Below are 26,090 nucleotides of genomic sequence, written 5' to 3'. Positions count from 1 at the left end.
GGAAAAGGAGAAAGAAAACCGACAAATGAGGGAAAAGGAGAAAGAAAACCGACAAATGAGGGAAAAGGAGAAAGAAAACCGACAAATGAGGGAAAAGGAGAAAGAAAACCGATGCTGGCAAATGGGGACAAACGAGACATCAAGATGGCAAATAGGGACAAACGAGACATCAAGATGGCAAATACGGACAAACGAGACATCAAGATGGCAAATACGGACAAACGAGACATCAAGATGGCAAATACGGACAAACGAGACATCAAGATGGCAAATACGGACAAACGAGACATCAAGATGGACAAATACGGACAAACGAGACATCAAGATGGCAAATACGGACAAACGAGACATCAAGATGGCAAATACGGACAAACGAGACATCAAGATGGCAAATAGGGACAAACGAGACATCAAGATGGCAAATAGGGACAAACGAGACATCAAGATGGCAAATAGGGACAAACGAGACATCAAGATGGCAAATACGGACAAACGAGACATCAAGATGGCAAATACGGACAAACGAGACATCAAGATGGCAAATACGGACAAACGAGACATCAAGATGGCAAATAGGGAAAAGCGAGACATGAAACTGGCAAATAGGGAAAAGCAAGACATGAAACTGGCAAATAGGGAAAAGCAAGACATGAAACTGGAAAATAGGGAGAAACGAGACATGAAACTTGAAAATAGGGAGAAACGAGACATGAAACTTGAAAATAGGGAGAAAGGATTCAGGACACCGGCAAATGGAGGAAAGGATACAAGACACCAGCAAATAGGGAGGGGCATTACTGGACGGGAGGCAGGAGACTCGCAAAGAAAGGAAGGGAGGCAGGAGACTCGCAAAGAAAGGAAGGGAGGCAGGAGACTCGCAAAGAAAGGAAGGGAGGCAGGAGACTCGCAAAGAAAGGAAGGGAGGCAGGAGACTCGCAAAGAAAGGAAGGGAGGCAGGAGACTCGCAAAGAAAGGAAGGGAGGCAGGAGACTCGCAAAGAAAGGAAGGGAGGCAGGAGACTCGCAAAGAAAGGAAGGGAGGCAGGAGACTCGCAAAGAAAGGAAGGGAGGCAGGAGACTCGCAAAGAAAGGAAGGGAGGCAGGAGACTCGCAAAGAAAGGAAGGGAGGCAGGAGACTCGCAAAGAAAGGAAGGGAGGCAGGAGACTCGCAAAGAAAGGAAGGGAGGCAGGAGACTCGCAAAGAAAGGAAGGGAGGCAGGAGACTCGCAAAGAAAGGAAGGGAGGCAGGAGACTCGCAAAGAAAGGAAGGGAGGCAGGAGACTCGCAAAGAAAGGAAGGGAGGCAGGAGACTCGCAAAGAAAGGAAGGGAGGCAGGAGACTCGCAAAGAAAGGAAGGGAGGCAGGAGACTCGCAAAGAAAGGAAGGGAGGCAGGAGACTCGCAAAGAAAGGAAGGGAGGCAGGAGACTCGCAAAGAAAGGAAGGGAGGCAGGAGACTCGCAAAGAAAGGAAGGGAGGCAGGAGACTCGCAAAGAAAGGTAGGGAGGCAGGAGACTCGCAAAGAAAGGAAGGGAGGCAGGAGACTCGCAAAGAAAGGAAGGGAGGCAGGAGACTCGCAAAGAAAGGAAGGGAGGCAGGAGACTCGCAAAGAAAGGATGGGAGGCAGGAGACTCGCAAAGAAAGGAAGGGAGGCAGGAGACTCGCAAAGAAAGGAAGGGAGGCAGGAGACTCGCAAAGAAAGGAAGGGAGGCAGGAGACTCGCAAAGAAAGGAAGGGAGGCAGGAGACTCGCAAAGAAAGGAAGGGAGGCAGGAAACTTGCAAAGAAAGGAAGGGAGGCAGGAAACTTCCAAAGAAAGGAAGGGAGGCAGGAAACTTCCAAAGAAAGGAAGGGAGGCAGGAAACTTCCAAAGAAAGGAAGGGAGGCAGGAAACTTGCAAAGAAAGGAAGGGAGGCAGGAAACTTCCAAAGAAAGGAAGGGAGGCAGGAAACTTCCAAAGAAAGGAAGGGAGGCAGGAAACTTCCAAAGAAAGGAAGGGAGGCAGGAAACTTGCAAAGAAAAGAAGGGAGGCAGGAAACTTGCAAAGAAAGGAAGGGAGGCAGGAAACTTGCAAAGAAAGGAAGGGAGGCAGGAAACTTGCAAAGAAAAGAAGGGAGGCAGGAAACTTGCAAAGAAAGGAAGGGAGGCAGGAAACTTGCAAAGAAAGGAAGGGAGGCAGGAAACTTGCAAAGAAAAGAAGGGAGGCAGGAAACTTGCAAAGAAAGGAAGGGAGGCAGGTAATTGATGACATAGATTTATTTTTATTTACCTACTTAAATTTCTTACAGCATCATATTATTCATATTATTCAAACCTTTGTTATTATCTTGAGTGGTATTCTTACGTTTCGATCACTACAACCTCCAACCTTCTTCAAGTTTAGTAAGTTGAACTCGGGAATTTTTCTAACTTAGGTATCTGCATTGAATTCTGAATGGAGTTTTTTATTTAATCCATTGTCATGTTTCATCAGCCATGTACACATAGAAGTTTTAAGTAATTTGCAATTGTATTCTTCCTATCGACTGCACAGGAAATCGAATCTTCAAAACAGTGTCACTTAGAACTGAATTTTACTGTGTACGTTCTCATTACACCACCGTGGTTCCTTGTAATGTAACAGAGAAAATATGAGGTAAAATAGAACGGAGTTTGGATCAAAGAAAAATATGAAGAAGTTAGATTTATGGGAATCTATATCAATTTAAGAACAATGCCACTTTTCTTGATTTAAAAAGAAAAAAAAGAAAGAGTGTCACTAAAAATCAAAGAATTCACATACCTGTTATACCTAAAAACAATTATACAGAATTTCTTTTAATGGCTCACAAGATTGTTCACAATTTGTTGAAAATTAGAAAATTTGCCCTCTTGTGTGCAATTATCCAGTAGCCAATTTGTTTTCTCTACAACAAAAACTGCCGGCTTCAAACAGGTGAAAACTTATTACAAATGTAATGTTTTCTTTTCTTTTTCTTTTTTTTTTAAACTCTTTTTCACCCCAAACAAGGCATATTGCTCCTTGCAACATAAGGGCTACTATTTGGAATCATGTCTAACAAAGGACTGTGGGGAATTGAGCAGCAAGATGTCTGTTCACATTACATTTAAACTTCTGCGGGTTAGTATAGTAAGGGAAGCAGGAAACAAGGAGGGAATTCCAAAGTCTAACAGTTCAAAGGAATAAAACCATTAGAGTAAACGACTTTCTGACATGTAAGGACCTAAACAATGTAGATATAGGATTTTGCCACTTGTCGAAAGTACAATAGGACGAGAGGGCACAAGGTATGAATTAATCAGAGCACATTCCATTAAAGTGCTTATAAAACAAGCACAGGGATGCAACATTGCAGCGATGAGACAGAAGCTGGAGCTTGGCAAATAGTGAGGGACCTATTGTTTATAAGTGAGAGACTAGTGGTAGATGCGCCTCTCCAGATGTGGCAACAATATTCCATTCTTGTGGCTTTGTAAAGATATAGGATACTCTCTAGTGTGAGTAATTTTCTAGCACCGTAGAGAGAACCCACCTTCTATGCAGCAGTCTTGGCAATGTCCTTAATGTATTTGCTCAAATTCATGTTGCCTGTGAAGGGAAATTAATCATGATTGAACCAATAATAATTCAATCAAATCAGTGTAAACATTGGACATAATCCCATTGCCATGACCAAATGTGCAAAAAAAAACAAAAAAAAAAACGATTTGATGTGAATTTAATTGTTCATATGTTTTTTTTTTTTCAACAGCTAACACATTGAATCTTCTTAATTCCAAGCACAGAGATCAAGACATGTTTTTCATTCAATTGTAAACCAAGAAAAAAAAAACTCAGACCATGTAAAAACAGGCAAGAATAAAAATACCTCTGCTGAATCTAGAGAGACAATGGATAATCCCTGTAAGGATGGCTGTGTGTAATTATGAAGCAAGAGTTGCGCAATCTCCAACCACATCTCACCCAAGTCGGCACTGCTCAATTCCTTTGACAAGGAGAAATCCAGGACAACTGAAAACAATGCCAAGATAAGTGAAGAACACATACAGCACTTGGTATTCCCAAATGGTTACTCATTTTACTACTAACCAGGCTTGCTCAACTTTGGTGAGCTAAATGGGAACCGATGTATGAACATGATTATGCCATATACAGAACACAATTTGATAATAGAGCAAACATTTTATGAGTATTTCAACTTGCATTTCGGGAGGCTGGGGTGAAAAACAACTTAAACGCCTTCATCAAATCCAACATATTTTTCTTCTTGTGCATAAAGACTAACAATATTGTACTTTTCAAATTTGAGGAACGTTTCTGAATTTTTTAGATAAAGATTATTTGGATTCTTTGAACTACTGTTCTCATCTTAAGTATTTTTTTCACAAGTTTTGGTCAATCTGACTTCGGATCTTCTTCAGGTGTATCTTATTGAACTCAGACTCAGGAATCTGCATGGAATTCCTGAGTTCAACAGAATGATTTCAGAGTTCGACAAGATACACCTGAAGAAGGTCGTATGGTACATCGGCCAAAACATGAAAATAACACTCAAGATGAGAACAGTAGTTCGGAGAACGTAAATAATACAATGAACATATTTTCATGTAAAAATAAAAGAAATGTTACCAAAAATAAAAGAAATGTTACCAAAAATAAAAAGAATGTTACCAAAAATAGTAACATAACTTCAAGTAGCATGAAAAAAAAAAAAAAAAAAAAACTATTAACGATACAATAGAAAGAATTAAATAATCTATAATATAAATCTCACCTATCTGTTTAAATGTATGTATGTATGTTTGTAGGTGTGCCTAAAACTTTCGACAGAAGCAACGGATTTTCCAGAGTTAGATACTTTGAAGCTCAACCCTTCGGATGACAAATATCACAGAATTGGCTAAAAACATCAATTCCTTCACCCTTAACTGGGCACTTTTCTACGGGAAGGGGTTGCTTTTTTCGACAATATTTTCAAAAGTCATACCTTCTTTTTGATCGTCTAGCCTTAATTTAAACCTACGTCGCTTCCGGTTTGGCGAAGGCGCAATAGCAAACACATCACTTTTTTTTTTCACGTTCTTTTCCTTCTTCGCGGTACGGTTTCGAGCCTGCCTACCTACTACTATTTTTTTTTTTTTTTTACTCAACACTTACCTCCAAACACCCGGGCAATGCCGGGCACCCAGGCTAGTACATTTATAAAGGGAAAAAAATGACATTTTGTTTACATCCAAAAACTAAACAAGATATCACAAGTTAAAATTGAAAGATATTTCAATATATTTATTAGTTTTTACATTCTAAACTATATGTTAGTTTGTGATTACTGATGGGACGATTCCAATATTTTTCCCAATTCTATTAAAATTACATATTCTGATTTAAATTCCCAATTCTGATTTTTTTTTAAATATTCATCTATAGTTTTTTGGGGTTTTTTTTTTGGATTACTATAAAAACCCATGCAATATGTGCATGTATAAACAAAAAATATACTTATATGGGATAATCTATAGATTTACATTTTACTGGTAGCTTAAAATTAATAAATATTTATCATTTGTACCAGCAATTCAAAATTAAGTTAAAAAAATTTTTTTAATCATTTCTGGCATCGGAAAATAGGCACAGATTTTTCTGATTCCAATACCCAAAGAAGTTCTTATTTTTCTGATTCCTGATTAATCGTCCCAACATTATTTGTGATATCTAATGTTGGACAAAATTTATTTAAATTTCTGTTGTACTATTTTTTATAAAAGTCTGGGTTTTTTATTTTTTATTTTTATGCATGTCAAACTATGTTTTTTGTTTTTTTTATCTGTTGTGTGAGCCACTTGTACTTGTGCAGTGTTCCATAGTTTGGCCAATCCTGGATTAACTCATGCCTACATTTGGTCCCGCCTGGAAATAGACTTTTACTCTTTGCAGCCTATGTGATATTTCAGTGCTTATAAAATGCACTATATGCAAGGCTGACATACTTCCAATGATAAAAGGGAAAGAATGAAAACGTTAATATCAGCCTCTGAATTACTGTGGGTGGGCTCTTTACTTTAGGGTAAAGGGTGGAGCCCCCCTCCCCATATCCAAATTATTTTTAACATTAAACTTTCAAAAAAGTACTCTCTTCTCATGAACCGGGTAGAAACTGAATATATATCAGCATGGGGGAGGGGACACAATCTAACCACTAAAATATTCCGGTTTTAATATATTTAGGGCACAAAAAAAGAAAAGAAATAATAAAGATAACAATCTGTCCGGAAAATATATACATATAAAGATACGCAATAATATATATGTGTATGGTTGTTGTTTCTGAAATGTTAAGCCAATGAAATTCCACTTCCAGTGTTTATAAGATTGCAGGCAATAACCGGTAGAGTTGTATTATAGCATAACTTTTTTAATTTATACAAACATTATTGGCTACATATGTGCATACATGTTTCAGCTGGGGCTTTATTCAAAATCATGTATGCACATATGTAGCCAATAAGTTTTGTACAAATAAAAATACACTTTATATATATATATATATATATATATATATATAATGTGTCATCCACATACAGTACTGTTTCGCTGTTTCACAGCTCATCAGTGCGGCTAGACAAGCAACTACATCAAGCCAGGATCGAAACCCGATCGCCGAAACGATAGTCGGAGCTTCTAACCGTTGCGCTATACAGCTGCTGCTATGCAGGCAGTGAATTAACAATGTTTCGACATTGTCCAAATACCTAAGCTCAATTTGTTTACACAAAGAGCATTGCTTCATACCGTAATGGTAATTTGTATATCACTTCCCAATATGCTCAACCTAAGATAGGGAGCATTATAGTCATCCACATACAGTAGTTTCACTGTTTTCCAGCTCATCAGTGTGGCTAGACAAGCAAATACCTCAAGCCAGAATCGAAACCCGATCGCCCAAATGACAGTTGGGGATATATATATATATATATATATATATATATATATCAGCAGGATGACGCAAGGTTGCCCGGGATTGAATGATGATCACCAAATGTTTCACACACCCATATTTTTATTGTCAGCAAAATCTGTGAAATCCATTATTTTTCAATCAAATCGATTGATTGCCTGCTCTAACTCTAACCTGCTCTAAGTGGGGACCCATTGCAGTGCACCGGGAGGAAGCTCACATGCCTCTTGCAGTGACTTACTTAACAATACATTGTAGAGAACCTGTTGATTTCATAAAATTATTTTTCTAGAATTAAAGTTTAAAATGCAAAAGTCAAGTATCATACTTCAATTGTGCTCTAAGCAGAAATATTCATTTCAAACATGCCATTCTCATATCCAAGAACCTACTATTGATTTTATATGCCTGGCCTTACTGGTTGTGTGATGGTAATGGCTTGAATTTAAGTTTAAAATGAAAAAGTCAAGTATCATGTTGCAAGTGTGCTTTAAACAGAAACATTCATTTCGAACACACCCATGTCGTATCAAAGAACCTATTGCCGTTTTTATATGTCAAGCCTTTCGGCTGGTGTGGTAATAATAAAAACTTCTCAGATGCATTTGTGATGTTAAGCTGTGTAAAGGTGTTAACTTTGGTCAAAATCGCCTGTTCCATGTTTCATTGGATTATTTCGAAAACATTCTGATACAAAACCTATCTAAGAACACTGCCAGGCATATAAAGTACCTTTGTGTAAAATTTCATAAAAATTGGCTCAGCCATTTTAGAGCCCATAGAGAACAAACTCATACACACACACACACAGGCAGACGAAGTTCCTTTTATATAATAGTATAGATATACTGTATATTTCAGTGTATAAAAGACGACCCTTAAAGTTAAAAAAATCTCTAAAAACCAATATTTCATAAGATACCGGGTGTTGCAATCTCTAGCCTAGGCTAAACTGATATGGTTTTGTTATTTAGCAATCGTCTTATACAACCGACATATTATAAATTTGCTCCAATTTTGTACCTCGTCTTATCTGACGATCGCCTTAAATGCCGAAATATACGTTATATATGATGGGTATTGAATTATGCAAATTAACATTTACAAAATTCATTATTCATAAACACTGATAGATTGAATTGTTTCATTATTCCATGGAGTTTGACTTTTTTAAGCAAAAATATTTTATAGACTTGCTATACTATTGCTGGTTAGCACAAAATTTGAAAACTAATGTTTCAAAATGTATAAAAAAAAAAAATTTTTTAAAAAAGGATATTTAAAATAATGTCCATGAATGAAGATGTCTTCTCATCATAAGATTCAATTAATGAAGTTGATTGAAAATTCATAAAATTGTCTCTGAGAATTACATTACACCTTCATCAAGAGAGACTGATTGCAATGGAAAGAAACTGAAGGATGTTTTGGATCTGGTTTCAAATTCATATTAAAAACGATGGTATACCTTAACTGTCTTATGCATCGCAAGGTACGGAGATTCCTAAGTAATTATATAAATAACATTTAAGAATATTTAAACCTACTCAGACTGGAAATAAAAGAATCTCCTTCTTTGTTCCTCTCATGGCTGCTAAAAAAAAAAAAAAAAAAAAAAAAAAAAAAAGGGTTCTAGATGCCTGCTAAAGAAAAGAGGTTCTAGATGGCATCATCATCTCAGAGAGATACAGTGTGAATAATGTTTGCTTTGCTCACTAGTTATACTTACTTTTTATATTGGTCAGAAAATACGAATGAGATTACAAGAAATAGCCAGATTAAATATTTCTGCTTATTATAAACAAAAGGTTGTGTAACCAACTTGCTATGAAATATCTAACAATGTCTTTTCAACATCAAATCCTTTCTCTTTGATCAGTCTATAGAAGTAGTTGGTGGCGGGCAGAAGTAGGAAGCACATTGCACTCAATGCCGGCATACCTCAAGGATCTGTCCTGGATCAAAATCTTTTCCTGATTTACACTAATGATCTTTCAAATCATATTTATTTATATTTATGTAGACAACGCAACTGTCTATGGCAGCATTTTGATGAGCATTGGCGATCAAGATTTGCGGTCAAGATCTTGTTGATTCTCTCTCTCTCTCGTGATCTGGAGCATTTGATGCAACGGAGGGAGTGACTTGTTACTTCTTAACACCTTTAAAACCAAGTTGCTCTCCTTTCACCACCAATGCTCAGATGCGTGTTTGCTCCAACTGAAATGGATGGTTCTCCCCTAAAGGATGCTCCTTGTTTTGATAAGCTCCTAGGACTGATTTTAACCTCAGATCGAAAATGGAATATGTTGCTAAGGTTGCTAGAAAAATGGTTAAATCATTTGACTGTTCCAGAAAATACCTTACTCCTGGATCGATATAAACGTCACATATGTCCGAAGATCGAACACTATTGGCACAACTGGGAATCTGCCATTCAAAGTACTCTTTCTTGCTTTAACAAAGTACAAAATCGACTATACAATCCAGTGGGAGATAGTATTTACCTCCCTTTCACCATAGGAATATGTGACACAAGGTTGGAAGGTGAAGTTAAAAAGCTAGCACCCAAGAGGTAGAGCACTCTGGTTTACAAAAAATGTTTGAGCAATCCCGGTAAGGGCACCTAAGACGATTAGCAATAAACTAATCTCTTCTCAAAGAGAGAAAGTAAAATCTAGAAAAGTGGACCTCCTAGAACTGTACAGAACCCGACCGCTAGAGAAAGGCCACCTATGATTGTCAAGGACTTGTATTGAAAATCTCTGCTTCCTGTAGAGATGATCTCTTCTGTAATCTACAATCCTTTTCTCATACAAAAGATTGCTAGTCTTTTTCTACTCCATTGTTATTTCTATAGAAGGTGTTTGACTGAGCTTCAATCTCAGTTTCTTCCTTGAAAGACAGTCATAAAAAGAAGTTGCCTTATTGCTACTAAAACTACAAAGAACGTATCTTTCATATGCCTAACATTAAACAGAATTTTTATGGGCATAGTTTCTTTCCTATCTGTAAAACACATCATCATAGAACTAATTTCCGGCAGCCTACAACATTTTGTCTCCAAATCAAATGTTAACAAATACAGGTCATAAACCATCATCATAATCAAATTTTATTCATTACTCCTTTCATGATATTGTTCATCATTCAACTGACAATCTATTCATCCCATTAAACTTATCCTTGAATGGCTTCTAGTCTTGATAAGTGATGATTTATTAGTTATATGTATTTAACTGAATAATATATATTTTATACTGAATTCTTTTGTGATAGAAGATGCTCAATATTATAGATAGAGTGTTAATAAAAGACAAATTAAAATAATGAAAAATAAAATTTGCATTATTAGTTCATTAAATGTTCAAAGAACATAAGAAAAAATGTTCTTATTCTATGGAGTTTCAAAAATTAGGCTTTTCTCTTCAGAGGAAATAACTAGCAAAATAAAAGTTACTAGTTTGTATAACTTTGAAATCTTTGAAAATTGTAAATAATAGAATTTATACCATCTATTAAAAAAAAAAAATTTTTTTTCAGGAAAGTTTCAAGTTTCAAAGTTTGGTAAAAAAAAAAAAAAATGTTCCAGAGATGGGTTGTCAAAGACAAACATAAGATAATCAAACATAATACATAAAGAAAGATGAAATGCGAACGATGTGTTACTGAAGAAAATTCTATGTAAATGTCCCAGCACAATCGAAAAGCATGTATTGCCAGGGTACACAAAGAGAGATGCATGAGAAATGTACGAGTAAATAGAACTTGGTGGTTTCTGAGAATGTCTAGCTGCAACCAGTAAAGAAAAAAAAAACATATAAGCTGACAAGCCGTTTAAGAATCTGAGAAATGACTACAACCATAGAAAGCATCTCACAAGAACTACATCAGAGTTATGAAAGCCATATAAAAATGGAGAACCGGTCAAACATTGTTTGACTGGTTTGAAGCTTGATCAGTAAAGAGGAAAAGGTTTGTTTTGAATTCTGTACATGTGTGCAATGAGTCTTTCTCAACTTCTGGTACAAAAGTGTATTCTTTCGTTGGCAAATCAGGAGTTACAGGCGATAATTTGAACCGTTATGTATAACTTCCTACATTAATACGTTAACTGTTTGAATTCACATATTTACTGTATAAGAAAAATATTAACCCAGCAGACAAATAAATACATAAATATTTTATAATAAATTTATATATTTTTTTTAATAACTATAATATTTGTGTAAATATAAAAAAACCTAACTAAGCAAAATAAAAGCAAAGAGACGCTACTTCCATTATTCTTATTTTATGCTATTTTGCAGTGACCTGTTACGCTGGCCAGAATAAATGACAGGCAGGAACATATCCACAGCGATCACCACTTTGAAACACCTCTGCGTTATTAAAAATGCAGAGGAACATGAAGTTGTGATGCGACCACACGCATGCATAAAAGCAAAGGAACTATGTTTACGCTTCCTCGCACTTGAATATGGTGATCAGTCCTAAAGCAGCTTGTGGGTACTATAAAGGCATTTACCCGCAAAAATCAAAGCAGTTTCTCTCCAAATTCTCAAGTGCAGCACGTGTCTGAGGAAGCTCTGTCTTTGTGAGACGTTAAAACATCCATCATGGTTTTACGCGGGCAGCAGATGAACTACCATACCCACTGTGGAAATTTACCACATCCAGCGAGAACTCAAACCTCCTTGTAAGCATTCATATTCCAAAGCTTACAATATGAACACTGAAATGTTTTTTACTCCTGATGCGGAGGTATGAGACCAATGATTTTGACAATCGTTTTTATAACCACCGGCTGTGCTAACCAACCAATGAAAATCTTCCAAAGTTACTATCAAAATTGTTGAATTTTGGATTCAATCAGTTCGCCGTTGGCTATGTCACGAACTGCATTTGATTCTTAGCCACCATCTTGGTTACTGGAAATTACTTCACACTCAGTATCGAGACTGCACTCTGTTCAACATAATGTCCCAACACTTAACACTCACACACACACACACACATGGATTACGGACTGTTTCCGCCAGGAAATGAGCCATATTGACTCCAAGCCCTAATGCGGCACACATATCATAAAAATCAGTACTTTCAAGCCTTGTGCCATACACACAAAATCTGAACATCAATAATCATTCATTCAAAACGTTAAAACACAAGGAAACACTTATGTTGGAACAATTTATTTTAATACTTCTTTCATGTAAATAAATGTTATTTATTTTATATAAACTCAGCGATTCCATGTTCTTTATCGAGTGCCGTCTTTTCATGAATTTATTTTTATTTCTTTATTTAAGGATGTAAGTTGGTAACACTTCCTATAAATTGGTGACCGCGTTTAATTTATTTTTAAGAGTCCCGAAAAAGCATCCTATATTCTCAACATCTGTTGATATTAAATGTACGCACAAAATGATGACGTCACCGATTTTACAGCGAGCTTTGGAGATCCCAATTGATCGATTAACACATGGCGGCCATTATTTTTTTTTGTTCTAACTTAACTGACTTGACCGTACTTTTATAGTGAACTAAGGAAATGCTTTTAAATAATGTAAAAGACATACAAAAAAAAACTTATTCAGGTAGGTAGTAGAGTAACTTATCTTGCCTTTAGTAACATTTATTTATTTATTTTTCTTTTTCATTCCATTTTGTTTGAAATTCAGAATACCTAATAATCTAAAGAATTTGGTAGGAGGTGAGTATTCATAAATAAATGAATAAAAGTGCAATTTCACTTTAGGGAGATCTCCAAATCTAACATAGCTGCCAGGATTTAAAACAAATAGTGTTTGCAAGATGATATGGTTTGTTATCCAATCAGCGTCCTCCGATTGATTTTTGATATTTTTTCGCTTTGCACGCTTGTCTTATCCTTAAACACACAAATGAAAACCACTTATGCTTATAATAAAACAAAAAACATGGCCTTCGTTCACCCCAACATTAACCCTAATGTGGACTCGCAAAAAATAAATAAATAAATAAATATATATATATATATATATATATATATACCTCAACTTCAATAAACATTAAAATCATAAGGCAGTATTAAAAAACAAAAATGCGAACTGTTGACAACAGAAGGATCAATTTAAATTATTTGGATTATTCTTATCCTTATGCTATTCTTACTAACATGCAAGATTAGAACTGTTACTGTTCTCACAATACTCTGGATAATTTGAAATTCCCCATCATCATCTAATCTATATATATATATATATATATATATATATATATATATATATATATATATATATATATATATATATATATATATACATATAAAAGTGAAAGTGTGTGTGTGTGTGTGTGTGTACATTTCCCTACGCAATAACTGTCAATTTTCAGTCTACAGGCTCGAAATTTGATATACAGGGTACAGAGATTTGAGAAAATCTTTGTGATCAGAAATTTGGCTGTTAAGGTGTTCAAAGTCAACGATTTGACTTTTGAAAACTCTACCAAACTCCGACAATTTTGGGTCTACACACTTGAGATTTTAGATACAGATTCCTTGGACATGGATCTAACTTAATAACTTAATGTGAGTCCAAAACAATAAATGTTAAGGAGTCATAATAGGGGTCCAAATTTTTTTTAAATTGACCTCTGCGGTCTCTACCAAATTACTCAATTTGTGGTCTCAACATTTGAAATTTTACATAAAGGGTATTCAGAGATAGAGCAAGCTTTTTAATCGGTTTGGGTCGAAAATTTGTAGCTACCAATATATAAATGTATGTATGTATGTTTGTATGTCTGCCTAAAACTTTTGATAGAGGCGACGGATTTTTACAAGATCAGTATCATTTTGAAGCTCGACCCTTCAGACAACGAATACCGAAAAATTGGCTAAAAACATTAATTTCTTCACCCTCAACTGGGCACTTTTCTACAGGGAGGGGTCGCTTTTTTTGTCGATATCCCCTCTTTTCGATTGTCTTGTCTTAATTTAAACCTAAGTCACTTCCGGTTTTGCGGTGGTCGTAACAGCAAAGACGTCACGTTTTTCTCCCGTTCTTTTCCTCCTTCGTGGTACGGGTTCGAACCTGCCTTTCTACTACCACTTTTTTTTTTTTTTTTTTTTTTTGCTCAACACACACCTCCAAACACCCGGGCAATGCCGGGTACAAATGTTAGTATATATATATATATATATATATATATATATATATGACAGATAGAGAAAGAGAGATAAAAGCAGTGTAATTCCTATTTCAATAACGTTATTTAGGAGTAAAGTGAGTTAGGGCATTACTACCAAACAACTTATTTTAGTTGTCATGCAAAATACGAACCGCGCTGAAATAATAATGTTATCAATTAGAAATCCACTGTGGTTAAAATCAAGTTTCGGCTGTCTTTGTTTACATTTACATCAGCTGATATTTGTGATTGACGATGAATGCCCTGGAAAAATTACTTCTGATTAATGTTTAGCAAATATTAACTGGTAAACATTGTTTCCCAGTTTAAAATATTCTCTTCGCAAAGTTTGTTTTCACATTTTAAAATTGGTAGACATTAATCAGAAATGACTTTTCCAGAGCATTCATAGGTGTATCAGAATTTTGGCGGAATTTTTGACACCCCTAACACAAAACTGCGAATAAAATATAAAAAAAATCGTCATTTCTCTTTTTAAAGTGGGTTTTTTATTTTATTATGGAATATACTTCCAAAATAAATTATCAAAGTTGTTTAAAAAAAATAGAAATATTATTTTTCATTTTTTTAAAAACAGTGTTTACAAAGTGCCTGCGCACGTTCATGCAGCCATGTTTTTTATGTAATGAAATCAATTGAATTTTACGAGTTACATTTTTTTCAATTTTTAAACTTTAAAAATCTATCAAAATTTTTCTATTGGTTCAATTTTTAAGATATTTTCAGGTTCAATGCGAAATTTTATGCTCTTTCCAATAAATCGAATCTAATATTCTAGGCAAGCGTTTTTTTTTATTTATTTAATTCACCACCACCCCATTTTTAAATGTCTATTAAAATGAAAATAATTAATTTTCTCACCTCAAATTTATATATCACAAATTGAAGATAAATAAAATAAGCTAATCTAAAACAAAAAAAGAACAATTATTTGCAAATTTACCAAAAGTTTAAAACTGTTTTTTTTAAAAACCATGTTAAATTTTTTTTTTTTTTGAAGTGAAACCTTATAATCTTGCTATATTGTTCAGAAAATTTTGTAGAATTACAACATTTTTTTCTATTTCATTCAATGTTTTATTTTTAGATATTTAAAAAAAAAAAAAATTCACTCCATGAAGAAGAAATAAAATACATTAAATCAAAAACTCGTGTATTTCTTTACGAGAATAAAAACAAATAAAAAAAAATCGGTCGACTGTTTTTTTTTTGCATCGGCAAAAACTGATAAGTAAAATGGGATTATTTTTTAACTACGGTGGCCCATATATACTAAGTTTTGTTTACAGTCAGCAATAGAAAGGGAGATTAATTCTGGCGCTTAAGGCTACCGAAGTTCTCAACTTGAAGAAAAGGTGGCGTTTGTCTCCCTTTATTCCAGTTCTGAAACATCTTATGTCGCGGTATTTTTTAATACTCGCTTAAAAAAGTATTTTATTTAAAAAGGACATGGAATATAAAATATAAATATGGATAAATTCTTAACAATGAAGAATGGAAGTATCCATTGATTAGTATTTTTTATAGGTAAGTGATTTTTTAGAATTTATATATACATATATTTTATCGAAGTAAGTTAAAATTCGTTGATTTTCTTTAAATCTTTTAAAGAAAACCGATTTAAAAAATCAAATATTGCATAATTTGCTATTAAACCTGTTATTTTTTTTTTAAATTTGGACTTTGCTCCTTTAATTGAAAAAAAACATTTAGGGATGGAATTACATTTTTCAAGTAGTTATAAGCTTCAAAAGGTAGGTCGAATTATTCAATTTTATCACACATTTTTAATGACGTTTTCTGACACTGCTAGAGCATTCATCGTAAGTAAATGTGAACAAAGACGGGTGGAATTTGATTTTAACCAAACCCAACATGGGGAAGAAAGCGTCTTTTTTTTTTTAATTTTTTTAACTATTGTGTACTTTCACCCCTTTTTTTTTTTACATGGGCGTCACTACTTATCAAGGCCAAGAGGCCACTCGAGGATAAGGGTTAAAGAGTGTACAGTAGAAATTGGACAATATATTAATCGTTAGTAATGGTAATTTGGTGAATTTGTTAACTTATATGGAACGGCTCATCAAAAATTTGTTTACGTTAGACTTGAAGACAACCATATTGTAATCAGCTGGAAAGCAGGAAAACGGAAGACAATTCCACAGGCACATAGTTCTAATAAAGAAGCTTTGTTCATGGAATCTACGTTTAGGTAGAGATAAAGAGTGGGGGAAATTATTGATAGTGATTTGTGCTAGACGGGTGTTTCTTGTGAAAGTTTGGCGAGGGGGGACCATAGATTGGAGCTCAGTCAAGCACTTGCCATGAAAATAATGATACATCAGAGACAAACTCGCAACATTTCTTCTGTGAGATAGAGGCTGCAGGGAAGAGAAAAGGACATCCCCTACAAGGCTACAAAGTTTATTTTGAACTCAAGACAGGATAAGTCCTTTCTAGAAACTCCTGCCCAGATGTGGCAACAGTACTCCATCCTTGGACGTATCTGGCTCTTATATAGATAGAGAATTTCATCAGCAGTGAGATATCTTCTGGATCGATAGAAGGATCCTGCCATTTTTCAAGCAGCCTTGGCAATGGATTTAATGTATGTGTTCCACTTAAGATCAGGAGTAAAAGTCAAACCCAGAAGCTTGTCAAAACATGAGGCCTCCCCAAGACGAGAGCCATTCATTTCAATTGATGCCAGATGGGGATCAGATAAAAGCTCGGTTTTAGATGCATTAAAAGTAACCAGCCACTCCTTTCCCCATTGTACCACATGCTCAAGATCAGAAGAGAGAGAATCAGAGAGAACTTGGTCGTTTAGATGTGCTACCATAGATAGTAGTGCCATCAGCATAAATGTCTATGAATGATGTAAGGATGTGATTTGGGAGATCATTAATGTAGATCAGGAAGAGAGTTGGGCCCAGGATGGACCCCTAAGGGACTCCAGCATTAATACTGAGAGCTTCTGATTTCTGCCCATCAAACACTACTCTTATGAACCTATCAGAGAGAAATGATTTAATAGTTGAGAAGACATTTCCAGCTATTCCATAGCTGGAGATCTTGTGAAGTAAACCTTTATGCCATACTCTATCAAAGGCCTTTGATATGTCAAGAGCAATTGCCCTAGAAAGGAAGCCTCCGTCGAGAGATTCGCTAATCCTATGAGATATAACTGTAAGCACATCTGCTGTAGATCTAGCAGAATGGAAACCATATTGCGTGTCACTAAGGTTATTTTTGCTGAGATAGTTGATTACTTCTCTATTTAACACAGATTCTAGCAACTTACTCACAATGCACAGGAGACTTATTAGCCTGTACTGAGAGGGAGATGAGCAATCACCTGAATTCTTAAATACAGGGCATACTGATGAGATTTTCCAGGGTGATGGGAAGCAACTTTCCTTAAGGCAACGTTTAAAGTTTTGTAAGGATGGGCGCTAGTTCTGGTTGAAGTCTTTTGAGTACCATAATTGGAATACCGTCAGGGCCGGTTGCTTTACTGGAATATTAGCTTCGCAACATCACATACAGATTTTGTATATCACATAGCGTGTTTTCTGATACAGGAGGAAATATTGGAGGTTGGCAACCTTGGTCACAAAGGGTAGAATTAGCTGCAAAGTTCTTGGCAAAGAGTTTGGCTTTGTCTGATGCTGATGAGATTACCTCAGGTCCATTGATGATAGTTGGGATAGAGCACACGTTTCTTTTCAGGATTCTTTTTGCTATTTGCCAAAACTGGTGGGAACCAAGCCGCTGCTCAGCTACTTTGGAGTTAATGGACTGAGCATATAACTCTCTTGCGTTCTTTATAACTTTTTTACAGTGGTTGCTGGCAGTCCTGAAAGCAGCTTTAGTCGCAGTACATCTATTACATTGGAAGCAATGGAAAAAGTGATTTCTGTGCGCAATGGCAGCAGCACATTCTGGAGAGAACCACGACTGCCTGTTAGGTTTTTGCTAGAATTTTTTCAAGAGTATGAAACGGTCTATACCTACAATTAACCATTCCTTCAGTTCTGATACTATAGAGGACACATCCTTTTTAAACATGGAATGCAGAGGTAGATCTGATATAAATGTACAGAAGCTATCCTAGTTAGCCATTTCATTTTTAACTTAACTGATATAACAGAGTGGTCGAAAGATCCAAGTGGAGACAGAACGGAAGCTGAACACAGTTCAGAGCAAGTTGTGAGAAAAAGATCTAGGAGACTTGCATACTGGCCGTCAGTATCAGCCACACAGGTGGGTTCGTGAACAATCTGAGTGAGGTCATAAGCAATGGAGAAATCATGACGGAACCTCCCCTCATCATCATGAATATTAGCTGAAGGATAAGCAGATAGGATGGGTAAGTTAGGATCTTCTCTGGAGATGTCCCTACCACATGGAAACCCATCTTTTATATATGCACATATTCCATGGCCATGATGATCTTGGGGGTCAAATTTGGAAGTTAAGTTAGAGTATCCTTTAATTACAAACTCATCTAGGGACATAGTCTGTCCAATGCCAGTTTCACTTAAAAAGAATATGTCTGGTTTAGTCTCCTGTAATTGGGTTTCAACCTCTGGAAAGTTAGAACATAGACCCCTGATGTTAGAGAAGGAGACATGGTAGTGGGGGTCTATGTTAGAAATTGGAGATGCGGGTTTAATTGTGTATTCTTTATTGAAACTTTTCTTGGAGTTTTGGGATTTGTGGATTAGGTCGACTGACTTGCTTGAAGCAGGGCAGAGAGGGAAAGTAAGAGAGAAATAGAAATGAAGAAATTTTTTTTTTTGTAGCACATGAAAAGGTAAAGTCGTAACAATTACCCACTAATATGGCATCGAGAGACCCCACCAGAAGCTACTGCATGGTCCAGAATCCATTCACCAAATGGCAATACAGCAGCCCCAGTACTTTGCACCTACTAATAGGACAGCCTCCTTAGTGGTTAATCCAAGGTTCGGGTCCCTGACTATCAGGTGGATAACGTCAGCCCAGATAAAACGTTTACCTCCAGCACCCTTACTAGTGACATGGCAACAAGGATAGACAGAGAAGCAGAAAATTTCCGACATCTCTGGCGGCTGTTCACGCAAAATACTGCCAACCTAGAATACAGCTTTTTCTTCTCCCTTTGTCAGAAAAATCACTCATTAAAATATGAGGACTGAGTGACAAATAAAGAGAAGTGAGAGTAACGGGAGCTGCCGATAACCCATCCACAATGCATTGTCTACTCTCCATTAAAAAAAAAAAGAAATTATTAAGTATTGTACTTTGGCGTGTTTAGGGAAAAGTATGGTGAAAGATTCCCCTCTCACTAACTGAAAATGAATACAATAAAGCTGTTATGCTATCAACTTGGAAAATATAAACATTTATGGACAAGAAAAATCTATTATAAAAAAAAATAAAATAAAACAATACATATTCCAAATGAACTTGCCAGATAGAATCGGCACATTTTTCCACGAGAAAACCATTTACAGTTACACAATTAATAAAACAATGAAATAAAAATAAAAATTAAAAACTGAAATAAATATAATATTAGCACTTGCATCTAGAAAAGAAATATTACAAAATTCATAACTTAACTGCTATAATAAGATGTCCTAACAATAAATATCGTTTCCATCTAAAAAAAAGAAAAAGAGAATGGTCTGTATTCTGCATAAGTACCCTTATATTTTCTTAAACTAAGTTTCAGTAAGAAAAAAAAAAGCGATTCAGAAGCATAGGCGACCCTAAGTGCGACCATGTCGGTGTCAGGTGAAAACTTAGTGTCGATATGAAAATGTTCTGTAGGTATCTTGAAACCGTTGTATAAAACGTCATTATACACATTAATTAGGGACGTCATCATTTCCTGTGCTTACTGTTGTTTGGTCAATTTCTATGGAAGATCATTTATGCAGAAATTTATGAATAAATAAAATGTACAATAAAAAAAATGGATAAAAACAATATAAGACTTACCTTTTATGAAACAAACAGATTTTTAATTTAACTACACAGACGATAAAATTAATTTTAACCTGTTCTGTTGATATGTATCTAAAGATACTACTGCTTACAGGCCTCCATACTTTTTTGGAAAGGCACAAATTTTGATTATCACCTCTGTCATTTTAAATAATCAAATCCAAACAATTTTTTTTTTAGTTGATTTTGCTTTTGCAATTTTTATTATCTCTAAGGAGTCATATATTCTATTATATGAATATATTTTTTTATTATTGGAAACCTGTTATATAAAAAAATCTGGGGAAATGTTACCTTACGCTACAACAGAACACCGACCACTCTAATTTGGTTTTTTAGGGATATTCGAGGTCGCTGACAACGAATCTGATAATCAAACCCGCCGCAAATTTACCGTTTGCATGGTATGAACCCCTAGACCTTGGGACTATTTTGTGCCATTTCACCGCCTTCGGTAGTGTTTTTCTTACATGATACGTTTGCGTGCGAACGGGTGTAGTGAAGTGTCTTATCACATCGCGTAGGAATCTTTCAAATAAAGTTTAAAAAAAAAAAAAAAAAAAAAGTGGTTCATTTTTTTTTTTTTGTCTTATGCTTTTTTAATTGATCAAAAAATAAGTTTTCACGAGCGGTTTGCAAAAACTAAGCACCAAAAACATTTTCATGTTTTTCGTTCTTTTTTTTTTGGTGGGGGGGGGGGGGTATTCCACTAACAGGTGCTTCTGCAGTTTAATTAACTGTTTTTTCCTAAGTAACGCGTCGACATTTACCATTTCACAAATGTTGGTGTGTTACTTAGGGAAAAACAGTTAATTAAACTGCAGAAGCACATGTTAAACTACACAAGTCCTATAATTGAATACCCCAACTTTTTTTTTTTTAGATTAATTAAAAAGCATTAAAAATTACGTAAGACAAAAAAAAAATAATAAATAAACCACATTTTTTTTTTTTTTAACTTTATTTGAAATGACCGCTTTAAGATTCTAGCATGCCAAGATTCCTACGCGACGTGATATGACATCCCACTACGCCTGTTCGCACGTAAGAAAAACACTACTGAAGGCGGTGAAATGGCACAAAATAATCCCACGGTCTAGGGGTTCATACCATGCAAACGGTAAATTTGCGGCGGGTTTGATTATCAGATTCGTTGTCAGCGACCTCGAATACCCCTAAAAAAAAAACAAATTAGAGTGGTCGGTGTTCTGTTGTAGCGTAAGGTAAAATTTACCAATGTTAAAATGTATTCTAATCGGTAAAATTTTTCTTCGAATTCTAAATTGTCCGCCAATGAAAAAAAAAAAAAAAAAAGCCTTTCCGACATTACCCCCCCCCTCCACACTTGGAGTGCTTTTCTTTTAAGCTGAAATGTTCCACAAAAGATTCGTACGCCATGTGAAAAGGCAGTTCTTTACGTGAAGGCACATTCAACAACCGTCGTTTATGCTGTAAAGTGACGGAAAGTAGTTCGTGGGTTCAGGGGTTAATACCATGCAAACGGTAAATTTGCCCCGGGTTTGATTATCAGATTCGTTGTCAGCAACCTCGATTACTCCTAAAAAAAAAAAACAAATTGGAGTGGTCGGTGTTCTGTTGTAAAACGTATCCATATATTTACCTCTATTTTTAATATATAAGTTTATTTAATAATGAATCAGGAAAATATGACTTACTTGATTTTTGCTAGATTTTTAAAACATGGGTGTGTCTATGGCTTAAAAAACGTCACTACATAGGAACGTTGTTTTAAAGCGTCAATAACGTAAACACAATTTTTATCTCGCATTTTCATTATTTTTGTATGCTGTAAAAAATATTAGCAGTTTATTTGAAGCTTTTTCTTTTAAATGGTATTAAATTAAATTACAGTTACAGCGTGTTACATACGGTGAGGGGGGTAAAACTGTGGCGCGCGTTGGAGGTACCTAATGTTCCGATTACCAAATCGGACTTTCTGTTTTAGTTTTAAATAAATCTGTGAAACGTGTTCAAAAGTTTCACATGTTTTCTTCACATCAGTAATTTAATTTGCTTATTTATTTTAAACTAAAAAAGGAAATCACGTATGGTAATAGGAAAAATTTCACACCGAGGCTAGGTTTTCACCTGACACCGTCGCACTTAGGGTCGCCTATGCTTCTGAATCGCTTATAAATATGCTCAAAGTCCTTTAACTACAAAATTGTTTCTTTCTGAACTTGGTTATAAAGATGACGACTATATTTTCCCGGCCGACTTTTCATTCCGGCGTTTCAAGTGTACGATGAAACTTGTTATAACTTGAGTACTTATGCAGTATGCACTTATCAAACCGTGCTGAAATAATAATTATTATTTAGAAAGGCATTCTTAGCATGGGGAGAGGAGGGCGTTTTGTAACTAACAATTTAATAATAAAAAGATATCGTAAAACTTTTAAATTGAAAATACTATTTTAAAATGACGCGGTTCAATAAGTGTACAAGCACCACTTAATGCTTTTAATGTAATTAATTGACTTTTTCTAAAAAATAGTTTAAGTAAAAATAAGTTGTTTAGGAGTAATACTGAAAGCCAAATGGTTTTCAGTATTACTATTAGTACACTAAATAATTTAGGTGACTGAAATAGGATTTAAAAAAAAAACATTGATTTAATAAGCATTAACAAACAGCGCTTTTGGGACCTTCAATTTATTTTAAAATATCACAGCTCACACCCAATGTTGAAAAATGTTTTAAAACCATCCGTATCTTGAAAAATATTTATCTGTTAAATTAATTTAGTTAATTCATTTAGGTACTTGTGGAGAATACGAACGTTATTATTTAGAAACCCATTCTTAACATGCTGAGGAGAGGGCGTTTTGTAACTATTCTGTACTTTCACTTAACAATTTAAGAAACACAAGATACCGTAAAAATTGAATTTAACTTGAAAATCCTATCTAAAAATAGCACGGCCCGTATTCTGCATATTTTATATTCATTTCACTAGAATTATTTTTTTTATATTTCAATGAACAGTTTTTTTTACAACAACAAACACTGTAAAAAAACATGGGGGATAAAAAGTGGAAATAGTAGCAGTGAAAAATATTATTTTTGGTTGATTTGCTAATTAAAAAATATATACTGATTTTACCTAAAAAAAAAAAATAAAGAGTTTTTAATTTGTTTTAAAATTTGAAAAATAAATAAATAAAAACAAATGGGATTCTGGGTGTACTTTTAGATGTAATAATAAACGAAGTCTCCTCCCCTTCACAAAATAGGTAGATGGAGGCTGAATAATTAAAATATAATTTAAAAAAATAAAAAAAAAAAAACATGCAACAACAAATAAGTGTGTGTAGATGCAGTTTGACATACTTCCTACCTCTTCCTTTTTTTTTTTTTTTTTTTTTCTCCCCCCTCCACAGCTCATTATTTTAAAACAACTATGGCGGGTTGGATATAGGAAGATGAAGAAGCGATTTTCTTCGACTACAAGCGTTTCTTGTATCTTCGAAAGGAACAGAAGAAACAACAAAGAATAATAAGAAACCTGAGGAGTATTTATCGAGTTGGAAACGAGATTCAGCAGACGACCCAAGCAAAGGTTAAATGCCATGTTTACTTCGACACCATCAAAACCACGTGCCATTAAGTGACCAGGAAGAATAAATAACACAATAGACGTCTTCCTTGTATACAATTAAACATGATATGAACATTTTTTAAATGAGGATCAAAATCGATCTTTATTTTACTTTTACTAATATATTTATTTAAAAAACAAAAAATCTACCTAAAAATCATTTCTTTTTTTAAAACATTCATAGATTTAAAACAATAACATGTGGAGTGGTTGACCAATAATATTGGCGCGGACCCTTGAAAACAAAAATGAAAGGTTTAATATTTCAAGTGTAAAACACATGGATATTTGTTTAAATCATTTCCTGTACCTTCGGAATTACTTTCTGTTTCTCGTCGGCGTCCTCTTGTCGCCTTTTTCCGAAAGGATTTCTTAAATTCAAGCTTTGTAACATTGGGATCGGCCTCTTTGACACCGGGGTCGGCCATCTTTATTTTATTTTATTTTTTTTCCACCTACCCGCGATACTTTCTCTCCGTGTCTCTGATTGGCTAAATCCGTCCTCAGCCGAAGGAGTTGACTAATAGAAATCGACGATATAAAACATACAAACAAACAAAAAATAACGCACGTTTTTTATTATTTTTTTTTTCTCGTCCCCAAATGTCGGCCGACGAAGAAGAAGAAAGTCCAGTGGATTTTAACGTATGTGTTGTCGTACCGGCCGGAGGTTATGGAGAAAGAACCGGCATTACGACACCAAAACAGTTCTGGCCTATCATGGACAAACCGCTGATTGCATACACATTGGAATCATTTAATAGGTAAGTGGACAAACATATATTTGTATTACTATTGTGTACGAATCTAGGATGTTTTGGACACCGGACGTTTGAGTATCGGACTTTTTGGCCAGGTGTTTTTTTTGTTTTGTTTTCAATTTTTTTAGCTAACATAAAATAAACAGGACACACATATTTTAAATACTTGAAATATACTAGCCTTAAGCTGAGATTAAGCCAGCTTATTTCACATAAACTCTAAAAGTTTCCATTCATGCATTCAAATAATTATAAACTTAAAAATGTATATAAGTAATTCATAGGGTTTGGATTATATGGACTAGTGCTGCGTGCTGTGCTGACTGCTGCTGCGCTGCGGCGCAGTGCAAGTGCTGCGCCCCTGCGGTATACCTGGACTGCTAGCGGCAGGATGATGATGTGAAACAAGGGTCGGAAAGAGGAATTTAAAGAGCTAGCGTTCTCCTTTGAGGAAGGCCACTCTGGTCTGCAAAAAGTGCCCGAGCTGCTCCATTGGCATGTATTCCCCGGTTGTGGCGCGTCTGACGATTACCAATATATTAAACTCTTTCTCAAAGGGAGGAGATAAAGCATGGGGGAGTAAGCCTCCTAAAACTGCACCAGACCAAAGCCATACCTCAGTCAACAATGGCCTCGACTCAACAGAGATGCAACCTCCGACCTTCTTCCCGTGCATCCATTTTATTCGGGAGCCTGCATGAAATTTCGAACTGAATTATTTATCTAATTCACCCGGGTAGATTGTTTTCATCCCATCAGCCATGACCAGGTAGTAATTTTTTTTTTTTTTTCTTATGAACATGTTACATGTTCTAAGTGAAAATGTCTTCTAGAAATTGAAGGTTCAATCCTTACTATAGGCGATAATAACTAAGAATAACAAAACAAAAATTAACATTTCTACCCTGTTATGGTTGACTGAATGAGAACAATCTACTTCTGTGGATTAAATGAAGGGTTCAGTTTGAAATTCCGTAAATTGGCATAAAAATTTCTAAGTTTAACTAGAATGTTGTTGTGTTTGAAAATGCGCAAGTAAAGACAAGCTGAGATTAAATCGATCGAAAATTTTAAATAGAAGTTTGAGTTTGAATAATACAAAATATCGATTTTGATTCTTGTTTGTTTTCTTTTGTGTGGATGTGTTCGTTTTTTGTTTTGTTTTGTTTTTTTTTTTCGAAGTAAAATCGATACCTTCGACATTACTATCATTTTAATCTCTAAGTGGAAGTGGTATTTAAGTAAAAGAAGTAGGTGGTGGAGTTTAAGAGCAGATCTCTATACCAAAAAGAAAAGTGAAACTTACTCTCTCAATTTGGTAAGAGGCTACCTCAGCCGTGGAGTTTATCCAAACGAACTTAGAAACGCATGTGACATATTCAGATAGGGAAGGCACACTCACAACTAGCTGCATTTCAATGCAAAACTTTACAACTTACACTGCACTTTTTGTTAAATTTTAATTTTTTTCCTTTCACGTCTAATTTTTATCTAAAGCTGATGCTTAAAGAATAAAATGAGATCCTAATAAAAAAGGATTCAAACTACGTTTTTTGCGAAGTTAC

General features: G+C 35.1%; 2 protein-coding genes across 2 annotated transcripts in view; one reads left to right on the top strand and one right to left on the bottom strand.

The window, feature by feature from the left end:
- LOC145259927 (E3 ubiquitin-protein ligase RNF113A-like) overlaps positions 1–24,213 on the bottom strand; it is a 136,377-nt gene extending 112,164 nt beyond the window's left edge. Inside the window, exon 1 of the mRNA XM_080117888.1 lies at positions 24,075–24,213. Coding sequence (XP_079974014.1) covers positions 24,075–24,192 — 118 coding nt within the window. The 5' untranslated portion in view covers positions 24,193–24,213. The remainder of the gene's footprint in view (positions 1–24,074) is intronic.
- A 154-nt stretch (positions 24,214–24,367) lies between these two features.
- The window catches only part of LOC145259926 (D-ribitol-5-phosphate cytidylyltransferase-like), a 108,579-nt gene continuing 106,856 nt past the window's right edge, over positions 24,368–26,090 (top strand). Inside the window, exon 1 of the mRNA XM_080117887.1 lies at positions 24,368–24,528. Within this exon, the coding sequence (XP_079974013.1) occupies positions 24,368–24,528 (161 nt within the window). The remainder of the gene's footprint in view (positions 24,529–26,090) is intronic.

The sequence above is a fragment of the Euprymna scolopes genome, chromosome 35 (genome assembly GCF_053919585.1).
Source record: "Euprymna scolopes isolate OS-2025 chromosome 35, ASM5391958v1, whole genome shotgun sequence".
NCBI lineage: Eukaryota > Metazoa > Mollusca > Cephalopoda > Sepiida > Sepiolidae > Euprymna > Euprymna scolopes.
This window is presented reverse-complemented; position numbering and strand designations above follow the sequence as displayed.